Source organism: Pogona vitticeps, chromosome 6, assembly GCF_051106095.1.
Source record: "Pogona vitticeps strain Pit_001003342236 chromosome 6, PviZW2.1, whole genome shotgun sequence".
Classification (NCBI taxonomy): Eukaryota; Metazoa; Chordata; class Lepidosauria; order Squamata; family Agamidae; genus Pogona; species Pogona vitticeps.
Window position 1 is genome coordinate 16,256,926 of NC_135788.1, and position 15,971 is coordinate 16,272,896.

Genomic DNA, 15,971 nt, shown 5'->3' on the forward strand with positions numbered 1-15,971 from the left:
TTTGTGCATATTTTTGCAGTATGTAAAGAATCCTTTGTTCTCTGGTGTACAAACCAAGAGAGAAGACTAGCAGCTGTGGCCAGGAACACCTTTGACCAGTTTAAGACACAGTGAAAGTTATATACTTTCATGGAGAAAATTCCCTCCTTGATTGTATCCAACGGGGTTGGTTGCCCTACTTGGCTTATTTTTGCACAGAATAAGAAACTGTGAAAGTGTTATATTTGCACGTGAAACACCCTATTTTCTATTTCTCTTAGCAGGGGAAATTTAGGTTCAAATTGTGTGTTAAACCATGATAGTTGCTGCCTTTTTGCACAGAGTTTCAATATTACAACATCCAGTGGCTTGTTTGCATCTTACTGATCAACCAATACAGTCCTCCTATATGTTTTGTGTGACTGCTTTGCTTCATAGAGGGAAAAGAACACCAGTTCTGCAGTCTATTCAAAGAGCAGACACCTCAACAACATAATAAAGTACTCAACATCTAGTTCTCCATGAACCATATAACTTATATTAAAGTTAAGGAAGACATTTACAGTGGGGTCTCGACTTACGAACTTAATCCGTATTGGAAGGCAGTTCTCAGGTCGAAAAGTTCTTAAGTCGAATCTGCATTTCCCATAGGAATGCATTAAAAACCATTTAATCCGTATCTGCTCTTTTCGTCCATAGAAACTAATGGGAAGCTGCTATTCTGCCTTCTGCCACTAGAGGGGGATAATTTTTTTCTTTTTTCCTTTTGACCTAAGATGACTTAGCTTTAAAAAAAAGGGAAAAAAGAGTTCGTAACTCGAATCTGTTCATAAGTCGAGTCCATATATTCCTATGAGAGCGGTTCGTAAGTCGGAACGTTCGTATGTCAAGCCGTTCGTAAGTTGAGACCCCACTGTAGATATATCTAAAGAGGAAAAAAAGCAAATTATCTATTTGATGGCAATTTGGACCATACTCCTTTGTTTGAGGGTTGAGTCTCACTCAGTTCAACATGGCCAGGTTCTGCCGAATACACAAGACTGGGGTGTTAGAACAGCGGTTACCAGTCTTGGTTCTTCAGCAGTTCTTGGACTTCACAGAAACGTTGCTCACTGGCCATGCTGGCTAGGACTTCTGAAAGGTAAAGTCAGATCACAGTCCATCCAAGGAGAGGAACCACGATGCTAGAAGAAGAAAACATTCTATACATATACCTGCTCAACTTCTCCAAGTGTGACAGGCTGTGTCTGATATCGGGCTTTGGATCTCCTTTGCCTAATATCTCCTCTGTTTCTTACGGAGACTACCTTTGATACTGGTTGAGATAATTTGTTAAATAAGGCCATCTTTTCTGCCAAGGTAAGTGTCGAGGAGTCTGGTTCCCCAGATTGATCTTGTTCGACAGCATCTTTGGCTTCTTTTATTTCTTCTTTAGCAGAAGTCTTTTGGTGTGCAGATGCCTGCAACCTTAAAAGTAAAACTGGGGTTTAGTATTCAGTGTTTCTAAAAGTTCCATCATCATTACAGACAACCAAAAAAAAAAAAAAAAAAAAATCACGAAAGCTTCAAACAAAGCAAAAGAAAAGCCAAGAAACAATAAGTGAAAACAGCCTAGCTTTGTGTAGTTAGCTTAGAGTGATCTGTCAGAAATATTATTGCAGTTTTGAGCTATGATTTGCAGAATCCCCAGTCAATAATTAGCCATGCTGGAATGGGAACCCTGGAAATTGAAGTCCCATAGTAAGATGCTCCCAAGCTTTGCATATAATTGCAGTGGCATCTAATTTATACAAACGCCTCCACAACTGCAATGTTTGCAAGCAGACAGGCATTGTCCTGAAAAAGTTGTTCAGGTAACACAACGTGGCAACAACTCAGCCATACATGGGGATGAAGCTGCATATAAGCACAGGGCAATGGACATACCGTATTATTTGAACTTTGGTCTAGCCACTAAACCTATGCCTATGCCCACACTATATTTTATTTGGGGCTCTTTTTTATTAACATACCTTTGACCCCCATGTGTCACATACACACCAATGCATAATGAACAGACTGCATACCAGGGAACCAAACTCTTACAAGGATCTGACTGGGAAAGGAATGCCCAACATGCTGGACCATCTCCTCTTTTTAGATACCTGCTCCTTGGCCTGTCCTATCTGGTCTTGCTCTCATTACCCCTAGGGTTTTTCCTTATCTATGCACAGGAGAAAAAAAACACAACCCTCCAATATCTGCCCTGTGCATTACTACTGCCTGTGCAACGGTGAGCCATGTACCACCCAGGAGAATTAAACCCAGAAAGTACAAGCACCATGTGAAAGGATGGAGCCAGCAGTTCCACAAGGGCTACATTGAGCTTTGCATGCCTCAGATTTCTTTCTGTATCACAGATCCACCAGGCAAAGCAGGCAGCCACAGCAGCAGAACAATTGTATTACTTCCCTTTTTTATATTCCTTATATTCATTGAGCTTGTTCCGGACTTTCTGTACATATGCAGTGGTGCCTTGCTAAATGATTGCCTCGTGGGACGAAAAACCCACAAGACAATGGGTTTTTGCGATCACTATGGTGCCTCGCAAGACTTTTTTTTTCTATCACCGTGCTTTGCAAGCCTTTTTTTTAGACAGATGCTTCATAAGACTTTTTTTTTTAGACCGATGCATAGGGAGCCTCGCAAGACGATTTTTTCACAAGACAATTATTTTCGTGGAACGAATTAAAATCGTCTTGCGAGGCACCACTGTACAGAGAACACAGAGAGAAGGTACACAGCAGGCCTACTCCCCTTTTATGGAGGAACTGTGGCTCAGCAGTAAAGCGCATAATTTGCATGCAGAAAGTCATGAGTTCCATTTTCTGGCATCTCCAAGCAGGGTTGGAAAAGGCTGTACCTGGAACTCTGGTGAGCCAGTACCAGTTAGTATAAACCAGTGATTCCCAAACATGGATCTTCAGATGGTGTTGAATTACAGCTCCCAGAATATGTTGGACCTGTAATCCAGTTGAGCTAGATCAGTGCTTCCCAACCTTGGGTAATCCAGGTGTACTTGGGCTTCAACTCCTAGAAACCCCGGTCAGAAGAGCTGGTGGTCAAGGTTTTTGGAAATGGCAGTCTAAGAACACCTGGGTTACGGAAGGTTGGGAATCACTGAGGTAGATGGGCCAATATTCTCAGTATAACGCAGCTTCTTGTCTCTTTGTCCTTAGTTCCATTCACCTGGGGGTTCAGAGACACTGGGAGTCCCCTAAGGAAATATTCACTTTGCCTAACTCTTGTTCAGAGTAAAGGGTATGTTTTACACAGGTGACAGATCCCATATCACAAAACTGCACCCTGCCCTTTTAACTTTATGTTCTCTGGCTTCACTTCCCTACTCCCATGCTTTCTTTCCACTTTCCCTATAAAGGTAAGACATTTTTGCTGGTCCTCGAGAGAAAGGAAACAGTCCAAAAAAATATACAGAGGACTTGGGAAGCAGCCTAAAGACCAGAAAGGCCTTTGATCACAATTCCATCTGGATTCATAAATCCAGTGAGAAATCCAATGGACAGACAAAAGAAGTGGCTGTAGCCAAAGGATTTTGGGGGTATTTATAGTGTTCCTGTTTTACAGATCTAGAGGGATAAGCTATATTTCTAATTTATATATATATATTTTAAAAAACATCATTTTTATCCAGTGTCTTCTGGCAGTTGAAAACCAACCAGTGAAAGGAAACCAACGCAGAGGCCTTGGTGCACGTGCTAGCCTTAAGAAGTCAGAGCATCTGTTAGTTTCTCTGCAGTGCAATTTCATGACATGGCTTTCCTTGTCTTTCCGTTATATGCATTAAGTGAGGGAAATGCAGTCAAAGAAAGGAGAAGAGTTTACTTAGACCTATAGGTGGTGCAATTTCTCATCTTTCCATTAATTCTGTAAGCTGCTGTCACAAGTCGGAGAGAAAACGGAAAAGCGACGGGGGTGGGGTGGGATTTATGAACACATCTGACTTTGCTTATTCTTACTAGTAACTTGACAAGTGGATTTGCCTAAATTTTTAACATGCCTTTTTCTCTCAGTTTCAGGGTGGACAGCTGTGGCCTTCCAGATGTTAATGGATTGCAACTCCCATGATCCCTCACCACTGGTTATGACTAAGGTCCAGCAACATCTGGGGAGCCCAAGTTGCTGATTGCTCAATTAAACAAAGATGTTCTGCTTATGTGGGCAAGCTTCTGAATGGAACACTCAATAGCAAAGAGCTGTATTGCTTTTTTTACTCACACAGAGAAAGCTGACAAGAAAGAAAGAAAAAACATTCCTAAAAGTTCCATCAAATTGCCTGCTTCATTTAAGCCAGTTGCTTTTTTAAATGCATTTGCTAGCAATAACCCTTGTGCTCCCTGTAACATGCAAGTTGTATCCCCCCCCCCCCGGTACCTGGTAGGTTGTACAGTGCTCTTAACTACAGTGGGATTAGGTATTCTTGTCACTACAGTGTGGGTATTCACAGTACATGAGGCAGGGACAGAGTCACTTTAAAAAAATAGCCAAGGGAAGGAAAATTCACAAGGAGAGAGAGAAGAGAACAGGATTAAGAAAAGAATATAGCATTAACTACACAAAGACGACAAATAAGTAATTTCCCCCCCAGACAAAAAGAGTTGATTTTTTCATAAAATCACATTGCTAAACCCAAAATGTCTTTCAGTGAATGTTTTCAAGGCCAAACTGTGTTGTTGTTTTTTTAAAATAAAGTTTGATTGATTTCCCTACTGATTTTATGTTTGAATTTTTGGCTGTAGGATCAGCAATAACAGTAGATTTGTAGAAAAGTTGTGAAAGGCGTAAAAAGTACAAATCTACAGCTAATTCCTCATTTATAGGCATCCTTTAGTGCTTCATAAGCATTTTCCCAGATTTCAGATTTCATGCAGTTTGTCCTACTTACTCTACATCCCCCTCTGGAGTCTGAAAATGTAGCATTTTTTGGACTGCAGTTCCAAAAATCTTCCAGCCAGACGGACAACAAAAAAGTATTAATGTACCTATGCCCTCTTTCTGTCTCCAAAAATCAGGTTTATTGCTTTCACTTCCACCCCCACAGGTGGGGTTTATCATGTCATCAATCCCCAAGAAAGGGATCCCCTGGTAGCAAGTCTGTTTCTAACTACTAAACCATCAGCACCCTCCTAAACAGAAATGTAATCCTCCACTTAAAAAGCCAAAGACCAGCAGGACTAACACATTTCCTGGACTTACGTAGCTGCAATGACGACTTCTTCAGTTGTAACAGGCTGCGTGCGTGACCGGTCCTGCGTGCGCCTCAGCCTTCTCTCCACCGCTGTGTTTCTTGAACGTGGTTTAGGGATACTTTTCCCATCAAATGACTTTTCCATTTCCTAGAACCAAATGCACACTAGAATGAATAACCTAAAGAAACAGGAGTATGGGATCAAGTATCCTTTGTCATCTCATCTAAGGAGACCTAGCAAAGCAATCTTGGGCAGAAAGGAATTCAATTTGGAGATAAGAAAGAGGGATGTATCGTGATAACAAATCTCGGAAAGAGCAGTACATGAGACAGCAAGACACCCTTGGCCCTCAATGAACAGAGCACGTGTGTCCATCTTTTGTCCTACTTTATTTAGTTACTTTTGGCCTTGAGTGGTGTGCAAAAATACACTCAGAATTTACTAACAAATACCACGATCCAGAAACAGATGGGACAGGCTGAACATTTCCCTCTCATATGTTCTCACTACCCATGACTTAAGCAAACAAACATTTACTAAGTACGAAGCTAACAGGGAAAACTCTGGCTCACATTGGATGGTATTTTACACATGCATGTGTGCACCTACTCACACACATATCCACACAGCATTGCTCCCTGTAGGTTTCTGGTCTCTAAGACCCAAGCTTAAGGAATTCTGTGCACTGCTGGTGTTGTTGTTTTAGTTGTTAAATCATGTCCGACTCTTCGTGACCCCACCATGGACCAGAGCACACCAAGCCCTCCTGTCTCCCACTGCCTCCCAGAGTTAGGTCAAATTCATGTTGGTCGCTTCAATGACACTGTCCATCCATCTCATCCTCTGTCGTCCCCTTCTCCTCTTGCCTTCACACTTTCCCAACATCAGGGTCTTTTCCAGGGAGTCTTCTCTTCTCATGAGATGGCCAAAGTATTAGAGTCTCAGCTTCAGGATCTGTCCTTCCAGTGAGCACTCAGGGTTGATGTTGGGATTATAAATATATAATCTTTTCAAATTCTGAGCCAAAAAGGCACTTACTTTGAAAAGCAGCCTCTTTGCAGCAACACTCAGTTTAGCTCGCTCATCCAATTTCTCCTCATCTACAGAAAACAAAGAACATGGCAGTATCTTCAGATTTTTTGCCCTATGGGACATTTTCAAAGTGTTTTTTTAACACAGGAGTAACCCAGGGAACTACTGATTAGGAATCACACAGCAAAAGTATGGGAATGGCAGGAACATGGCTCTCTAATCAGAATATTTGCTGCAGTATGTTATAAAGACACTATTTTAAATAAGAGAACTATGGAAAGGGAGTGCTAATGTGAAAATGAGGCTCCCAGTCTCTAATTAATGAACCATGTAAGTTATTTTTTTGGCCTTTAACTGCCATTTATACTGAAAGTAAATGCACAGCATACTTTCTGGCAAATGTCTGGAGACTTTAGCTTAACAAACTCATGACGTGGTAAAAAAAATCCTTTAATGTAAATACACATCTTACAAAGTTACAGAATCATAGTATAATTTAGTTGGAAGGGGCCTAGAAGACCATCAAATCCAACTCCCTGCTCAAGAAAGGAATCCAAATCAAAGCAAATCTAACAGATGGCTGTCCAATTTTCTCTTGAATGTCTCCAGGGCTGGAGTGCTCACCTGGGGTAACTGGTTTCACTGTTCTTCTTCTCTAAGAGTTAAGAGGTTTATCCTGATATTAAGTTGAAATCTGGGTTCCTGTAGCTTGATCCCATTATTACGTACCCTGCACTCTGGGATGATCAAGAACAGATCCTGCCCCTCCTCTATAGGGCTATATTTCAAATATTTGAAAAGTACTATCATATCTCTCCCTTCAAGTCTTCTTTTCTCAAGGCTGAACATGCCCAGATCTTTCAGTCTTTCTTTCTTCTTAGCTTTTGTTATTTCTCCTCTTCTGCTGTTCTCTTGCTTTTTTCACTATCTAAACTGAAACCCCTCTAAGAGCTGAAATCTATTCTCATTCTCTGTAAAATTTCTTCTATTAAAATGCTACAGACATGAACAGAGTACCAAGAAACAATAATCAAGCATCAAAAGAAAGTGTCCTGTATTTAAATCCAAATAACTCCCATCTGGCTTTTTGGTCCATGAAACTTCAGATGCTTTATAACTGGATGTTGCCAACTAGCAAAATTTTTACATGATGAGCAGTTGCTATATGTCTACATTTGATACAGTATTAGTTCCGAAAAGTGTTGAGCGGACAGAAAGTTACATTACATGAGCAGATTATACTTATGTACACAGCTGTACAAAATATGTTTTAAACATATTCAAAATGTAAAAGAAATGGCAACTGGTGGGAGTAACTGCCACCAAGCTTATCTTTAACCTCAGAACTGCACCTTGGGTGTTTAGGGGCAAAGAAATTATACACCTTCATCTGACTGAAGGGGCTTCTCTGCTTGGACGGATGACAACATTTGATACTAAATACATAAAATAAAATGTAATATTCAATACCTTTCAGTACTTTTGTTTTTATTATTTTTTCCACATATCCCAGATATGCTGGCATTCATTCACTCTCCAAGTCAGGTAACAATGCAAAACTTTCAGAATACACAGTTAATAGAAGTTACTAGAAACTGTAAAATTTTGCTAAAAGTGATGTTTGTCCTTACCCAAGTCCATTAAATTACCCACATCTTTTTTTAATGCTTGTGCATTAGATTCACTGTATGCCTCAACATCTGCTATCCTTTCCCTCAAGTTCATGTGAATATCCTTGCTGCAACTCTGAATGAGAAACTGTTTCCATTAATTCGCTTCTAAGGGCTCTTGCACTATGTTTAGCATTATTTCTGAACCATATTATTATGTGGTGAGCATCCTTCTTGTTTAGACAAGTGCTGGCTGTATGAGGTTTATCTAGCATTTTATGTGCAGTATTTTTCTGCTCCTACTAAACTGTTTTTTTTAAATGAAAGTTTTTGATAATTGTTTTTTTTTTTTTGCTGCCCTGAATCATATTTAAACACCAGGAGTCCAGATACCCCTGTTACTATAAACAAATGCCACAGACAATTCAGTCTAAAGCCCTAAATGGCTTGGAACCTGCATATTTGAAGGAGCACTGAAATCTGCCCGATCACGAAGATCTTCTGGGGAGGTCCTTCCCTCTGTTCCACCACTGAGAACAGTTTGTTATGTGGAGACATGGGGAAGAGCTTTTGTAGGCTTGGATGGTGCCAACATTGGCCTCATTTCTGCACCAAGTCAAGATGTATTTATTTATTAGAGCCTTTAGGGTTGAGGATTGTGACCTGCGCAGGTTTTAGTACTCTGTTTGAAATATTTTTTAATGTTTGAGTGTTTTTTTTTATTTCAAATTATTTCAAGTAACTTAAGTTTAATTTTAAGTTGCTTCAAGAAACTTTAGCTTTTAAAATTGTTTTATACAGCTTTGTAGCCTGCACCGAGAAGCTGTGATTGAAGATGGGCTATAAAGGTCTAAATAAATAAATAAAAATGAATATACTTTAGCTTGACCCTTACAGAAAACAGCCTAAAGAAAAGGCACATACCAGAGGCCACAAAGACACTTTATGACTTTTATCTTGTAACTTAAAGACCTAAGAAATAATAACCTCAGAAAATTTTTATCTGTGAAAGCAGCTGCCTATATATTCCCCTGCAATGAATCAACAGTGATGAGGTGCGCACAGAGACAATACATACATACGAACATACATACTACATACTGCCTTAAAATCAGATCCCAGCCTAGGCATAAAAGGATGCTTGGCTTTTAGCTTAATTCTTAAGAGAGGGCAACTGTGGCAGGCCTGGGGGCCAGGTTTCTCCCCTAGGATTGTACAGGTGGCACTGGGTTCTGACATGGCTGAAGGTAGCCAATCAATCAATCAATCAATCAATCAATCAATCAATCAATCAATCTCAAAGCCCACCACATCCACTTCCAGTTTTGTCCTCGGGGTTATGGGGGTCCCTGGGGTTGTTTGGGACTGGGAGGTCTGTACCTCCCATATTCCAAAACTGCTGGTTCAGAAATTGGGGGTAGAGGCTCATTTTTTGGTGAGGAATTTTTTTTCTAATGAGGTAGGGCCTTGGTAGGGTTCTGTGCAAAATATGAAATAACTCAAGGAAAATATAGACAAAAAAATCTTACCATCAGGAGCTGACATTTCTGGACTGAATGCAGACCTATGGAGATTTTTGCAAAGAAAAATACAAATTAGTGGAAAACATGGTCACAATCATGGTCAAGAGGGACAACAATCAGGTTACAAATCTGAAAGTTTTTTTGATAACAATAATGTTTTCTTTTGCTATAACCTTTGAAGCAGGAAAGCAAGCTTTTCCAGCCAGGTGTGAGTTGCATGAGAAGAATGAATTCAGATATCTCACTAAAAGATCAACACTTAAAAAATATTCTGCCAATTGTTACAGCACTGACTTTTACCTAGAGTCTTTTTAAAAATCTTACCTTAAAACATAAAAAAAAAAATCACAAAAATTCTCTCCATACACATAGGGAAATTTGGATCAATTGTTAAGTGCTATTTTAACTTTTAACACTGACTCATTTCAAAACTTGTATACTTTCACAACTACGTAATTAACTGAATTTAACTGAATGATACTTAAGTTATATTACAGGAATTCAAGACCTTGGAAAAACAAGTATTTTTATTACTGCAAAATGTCAATCTGTACAATCCTAACACAGCGTGCTCAGCTCTATAAAATTGCCTACCTATCTGTTTCCTTTCGCTCTGCTGAAGTTATAGGTTGAGTCCTAAATCTCTCAGAAGTCTTTCTACTCTCCCCAGGAGAAAAATAGCGTCTTGGCCTTCGTGACCCTCTTTCGTGTTCAGCACTGCCAGACAAATCAGTACCTGATGTTTGCATCTCAAAACGAGATTTACTTTTTTTTACCATGACAGAAAATGCAGGGATACGAACAAAAGATGAAGATGGAAGGGGGGGAAGGGAAGAGAGGAGAAAAGAGAGAAAGAGAAAGAAATGAAGGACAAATAAATGCATCCAAATCCAATAGATCACTCTGCATGCTCCTAGAAAACCATGCACAGAAAAAAAGGACAAAACCATTCCATTCCAGCCGCCCAACATCAGAACTTGCTCAAGGCAAGCAGAAGCACAAACAAACAAGAGGATTCAGGCCAACCCCACCTTCAAGACACGCGAGATGGGAATGGAACTGTGTATTGGAAGTGCTGCAAAAGGCAACTGATGTTGAGTTTTAAGTGCCATTTATGCCAAGAACGTGCAAGTGTCACACCAATTTGCTGTTTAAAAAATTCAGAAAACGTCACCTACAGTTCGGGTTTCTTGCTGGCATTGGCAGTTTCCAAAAACGCATTACGGAGCTGGGCAACAGAGACTTTAGTGTCAACCATGGTAATCTCACCATTAGGAACCTTGGCTTCAGTGCTCTGAAACTCCGCTGTGTTCTTTGCAACATGCTCCTTACTTCTGAACACTTCTAATTTAGGAGTACCAGTATCATCAGACAGTGAACGCATGAGGAGTTTACGCTTCACGGGACTCTCTTCCTGAGCCTGTACTTTCCCTTTGCTACTCTGCAGATACAGGACTTTTTCGCTCCTTTCAACATTCTCTTGAGTCTTCACTGGACGTCCAGGCATCCGCTGTTTCCAACGTTCTAGCCCTCTTTCAGGTTCTAGAGGTTTTGGCTTGCCAACCTCAGGCTTCTCAAAATCATCTCCTCTCAAGTGGCTCTCTCTGCTTTCCCCTTGCCTACGGATTTCTGAAGGCAAACCTGGCAGTCTTTCCTGCTCAGTTTCCAAGTTGGAGTCACTGAGCTTTGGTGACTCATGAGTCTGAGGCAATTCACTTTTTACTTCATCCATCAAAGCATCCGGTGGAAATCTAGTTACGAAGTTGGCATTGGCTGGCACAGGGAGGTTGCTAACAGGGTTGCTTTCTGGTTCTTCAGCTGCCACCAGCTTAGCTGTATGAGCAATTCCAGCCGGCTGGACAAAGCCATGTGTTGGTCGGCAGACCAAACCGAAAGGTTGGCTTGCAACCCTATGGAAAGCGGATGTTTCTGACTGAAGAGGCACAAGATTAACAGGCACTGAGTGAACCTTTCTTTGAGGCACAGTGTCTGTTAGGAGTTCGGGGCTTCCACGAGCACTTTCCTCTTTCACGAGTTTCTCTCTAACTTTTACTCTTTAAGAAAGAAAAATGGATTAAAGATGTGGTTTAGCTGTAACTAAGTGGGACAGAGAAAGGAAAAAAAAACATGCACCAACATATGGAATACCCAGAAACATTATCATCAAAATAAGTAATTAGCAGGGGGTATTAGAGAACTTTCTTAAGAAGAGCTTTTCCCGTCATCCTAGCCCCCTAATCCCAGCACAGATTAGAAAGACACCGATTTCAACAGAGCCACTTTTTTGTCTAGTTCTGATTTCATGCACTACAACAAGAGTTTTTCAGAATAATTTATTGTCAGCTGTGTCCAATCTGCTGAAGAGGAAATGGAACTAAATAAGGGTAAATGAGAAACCAGAAGACTAAGGTTTTTCCTCTAGCTATGGACAGACAATGAAATTCATAAATCACTGCTGCACTGTGAAATATTTTTAAACACTGGCTTGCATTTTGAGGGCAAGGGAAAGAAGATTTCCTTTGTCCTTTCTTTTTAAAACAACTGATAACAAATTATTAGAAAAAGGTAGTAAAAAAAAGAAAGGACTCAATCAGAATAATGAATAGTGAGAGAATTAAGAGATAAAGTAACTGTTGTATTCCAAGTTGTTTCTTGGAATACTTATTTGTGAACTGTGTGTTAATGTGCTTCTTTTCCTCTGCAAAACCATTTTATAGAAAAAGACAGATTAAGATTGTTGCTCATGTATATTATGCTGAGAAAATATGGCAACTTGAAAACACATGTACCAAAAACTCACAGTAGGCGAGTATTAGATACTCACTACTACTACTACTACTACTACTACTACTACTACTACTACTACTACTACTACTACTACTACTACTACTACTACTACTACTACTACTACTACTAGTAGTAGTAGTAGTAGTAGTAGTAGTAGTAGTAGTAGTAGTAGTAGTAGTAGTAGTAGTAGTAGTACAAGTACAAGTCAATTCGGACATGAATTGATCTGAGGGCACGTTGTTAAATGCGCTTCTTCTAGAGGCATCCTAGGCAGGTACAGCTCGCCCAAGACCGCATAGGCTAGCTCTTCTTCCTGAAGGCACAGTGGGGAATCAAACTCTCAAACTCTGGCCCCACAGCCAGATATGTTACTCACTAAGCTATCCAGCCAGCTGTTGCTTTTATCTCTGTCCAAAAAAGAATAAGAGCAGAAGAATCATACTTGGACCAAAGACCTAGTCTATTTCCCTCAGTAGCCCACTTCCAGTAGCATGGTGCCAGTCCATAGCAGTTTGCACTGAGAGATACTCTGCTGCTGAAAATAATAGTCATCTTGATAATAGCAATGAATTATGCTCCCTGAAACTGTTAATCTCCTTTTAAAGTTGTTTAACAGTCATTGATATCCTGCAGTAATGAATCCCATGTTTAGACTATACTCGTATATTGTGTGAAGTCAAACTTCCCGATTCTTGAGAAATTAAATTGTAAAGTAAAAAAAAAGGATAATGGAAACAGAATTTTAATGACAGGTGTGATAGAAAGACCTCTGATTGCATAAGCCAGAGGTGGACAAGTTCTATGAGTCTGGTAGCCAAATCCCCGTCACCTCTGAACTCACCACAGCTTCCAGAGCAAGTTTTCAGAACATGCTGCAGGAAGAACAGTCCCTTTTATTTGCTGTCAGTAGGGTTATCTAATTTATTTCTATCCTAAGTTTTTTATTCACATCAACAAGTACAAAAACTGACATTGAAAACTCTAAAGGCGAGAAGGAACTGATTTGTCAGTATACATGTAGATGTAGGACTCCCAATATCATAACAATAGTCAGATGACTAGGTGACTGGGAGGGGACTAAAAGAACTTGAGCTGCTTTCCCCTGGGTTTTCTCCCTTTTAGGTGCAAATTCTGCTAATAGTGTTAACTAAGGACAAAGACTTTGATTAATCATGGTTAACTTGTTGCCTCAACCAGGGTTTAGAGTCGGCTTGCAAACTGAACCTTGTCTTTACCAAGGTAACAGTCAACAATGCTCTGGGAATCCAAGGGTTCTGAATGGAATGTGCAACACCAGCCTGTGTATTCAGATCTGGTAAAGAAGCCCTTCTCTGTATCCTAGTGTATCCTGAATACAGTGTACGGAAAAATGGTGTCCCAACTGAAAAATGGCTGCTTTTCGATGCCCAATTAGTAGCAACATAATACAATGCCCAACTCCCTCTTAATCACAACTGATGCCACCTTTTATGGTGTCAGTAAGATCTGAAATGTTACCTTCTACATATTCCTTTCTTTAGAAACTATGATTGGTGAGGAATGTTGACAGACTACATTATCAGTATCAACAACAACATCTCATGATGCCTATGCTATAAAGTGAAATTATAGCATTTATTGATAACCAGGTTTCAGAGTATTTCACCTATTGTTTATCAGAGAAGTACTCTTTGGAAGCATAACACTTTCATTTATGAAGACTGTATGTATAAATAGGGAAAATATTTCTTGCTCCAAAAATAAATAAATCGGATATTGTATTAATTTTACACCCTTTGCAATTTTCACATTAAATTGAGCCACACAGCATGAGTAAAGGTATTTCCCTCATTCAAGTGCTTGCAAGATTTTGCAGGTTTATATTCCCATTGCATGGCTGAATCTAAGGAAGGAGAATCATGTTTATGACATGCTAAAGACAAGGCCTGAATTTAGCCAGTCCCTCTGTGTTTAGAGAAGCACAACACACACCAGTCACATTTCTAGTGCTTCCTACCAACGCATCTTATTAGTAGTAAGTGAGGAAAAAGCAGGAATTCCCAGGAAATGGGTTTTATCAGAGCAGCTCTTTAAACATAAACCATATTTATTGATCCAAGGCCATTAATAGTGTCAATGACATTTGTTAAAATGAGGGTGGAGGGAAAGGAAGAGGGGAAGGGAAGGTAACAGTCTGATTATTATGACTTAAGCCACACCACTACATTGTAGGATACCTGGAGGGCCAGTTGATAAGTGAAGCTGTGTCCCCATCCGAATCTTTCTGGAGATACCAATCGGGTTTTGTTTTCCCTGCACTACTATAGAAAATAAAGCTTCAGAATTTTTCCTGGGCAATATGTCAATACATGCACCCTCAGCTCCCCTGCCCCTCCCAACCCGTTCAATCTTAAACAGCTTTCTTGTGATTACTTTAAAACTATGAGTCACAAAACATTAAAAAATAGATTTGCAACTTTAGAACAGCTGCATGTGAATACAATTAGGAACATATTTACACGGTACATAGAAAAGCTGTACTGTAGTTGAGAAAAGGATAGCTACAAGATTAAGTGCAATGGAGTACATTTTGTGGTCTTTTGTTTGTTTTGTTCTTTTTAAAAATATATATATATTCAAATAATTATCTCTCTGGGTTCGTACTCAGCAAAGATAATGCCCAGAAAGTAACACACTCAAATTAAGAAATGAGACATCAACACGATCAGATTAATTGATTTGCTGTTGTTGCTGTTAAGCATGATTTATTCTGAATATCCATTATAGAAAGAGGATAAGTTAAATTGAAAGAAAAGGGCAAGGCCTTTGAAACACAAAAAAGAAGTACCTCTTTTTAAGCGTATCCTTAAAATGTCTGGTATTGAGCCCCAATCTATTTTATAACCATTATCTAAGTTCAATGTAATTTTTTCATGTTCACATAGGCTTGTCTTTTACTTGTATTTTGCTCTAAGGAAAAATATTTTCCCAGTGTTTGAAGATCATGAGCCCAAAAAACATGAACCTGGAGAGCTAAGGCTTCTTTTTAAAAAAAATTCTCTCTTCCTCTAGAATATGCATTTCTGTCTTGATAGCCATGAGAATAAGTAAACATTTGGTCTTTTCTTATCAGAAAGCAGTGGGATGTGCAAAAGACATATTTAACTCAGCAATAAAGAAAACTAAGTTTTCATAAAAAATGTGCAGAGTAGATTCCTGATGGCTCATTATATTATTCAAAATTAATTGTTTTAAATCAGAAAGATCATGTAACAAACATTTTTGCACTTGCACCAGTAAAAGACAAGTCATGTTAATTACTCGCGACAGGCACAAACTCTACCAAACACCTAACAAAAGGTTGAACAATGACAACCACATGTCCACCCCTACCCGCCACTGTCCAATAATCATAATTCTTAGTTCAAGAAGCTAAAGAGACATTGAAAGGTATGGAGGCTAGAGCATTTGATGACAGAGTAGCTTAATCTTTCTTGCAGAAAAGCTTTAGCTGGAGTCACACTGACTGATCTGATATGCAGCCAAAATGGAAAGAACGTGGAAACTGACTTGCACCAATCCCATTGAAAGAGACCTGCTCTAGCTATGCTTTGTGGATAGATTCATTTGATCAACACTAAGGTTCCAGAATATGAAAGCAAGCTGATATTGAATTAGCAGCTGGTGAGGTGGCAGGGATGCTTGTGTGCACACACTCTTTGCAGTGGGCAGCTTGTGGTCTCCAGATGTTGCTCATCTGCAACTTTTATCATCATGCACTGCCTAGAGTGACAAGAGCTGCAATCCAATATCAT

General features: G+C 39.6%; 1 protein-coding gene across 35 annotated transcripts in view; it reads right to left on the reverse strand.

The window, feature by feature from the left end:
- Window positions 1–15,971, reverse strand: part of SVIL (supervillin) — a 171,403-nt gene that overhangs the window by 50,395 nt on the left and 105,037 nt on the right. For 12 of the 35 annotated variants that reach the window (XM_078378592.1, XM_078378591.1, XM_078378593.1 and 9 more), the window contains 8 exons: window positions 14,394–14,477; window positions 10,569–11,444; window positions 9,985–10,155; window positions 9,397–9,431; window positions 6,264–6,325; window positions 5,233–5,372; window positions 4,411–4,506; window positions 1,194–1,446 (listed from right to left, as the gene is read on the reverse strand). In XM_078378592.1, coding sequence (XP_078234718.1) covers window positions 1,194–1,446; window positions 4,411–4,506; window positions 5,233–5,372; window positions 6,264–6,325; window positions 9,397–9,431; window positions 9,985–10,155; window positions 10,569–11,444; window positions 14,394–14,477 — 1,717 coding nt within the window. The remainder of the gene's footprint in view (window positions 1–1,193; window positions 1,447–4,410; window positions 4,507–5,232; window positions 5,373–6,263; window positions 6,326–9,396; window positions 9,432–9,984; window positions 10,156–10,568; window positions 11,445–14,393; window positions 14,478–15,971) is intronic. The other 23 variants (XM_078378609.1, XM_078378610.1, XM_078378606.1 and 20 more) reach the window with 13 other exon arrangements.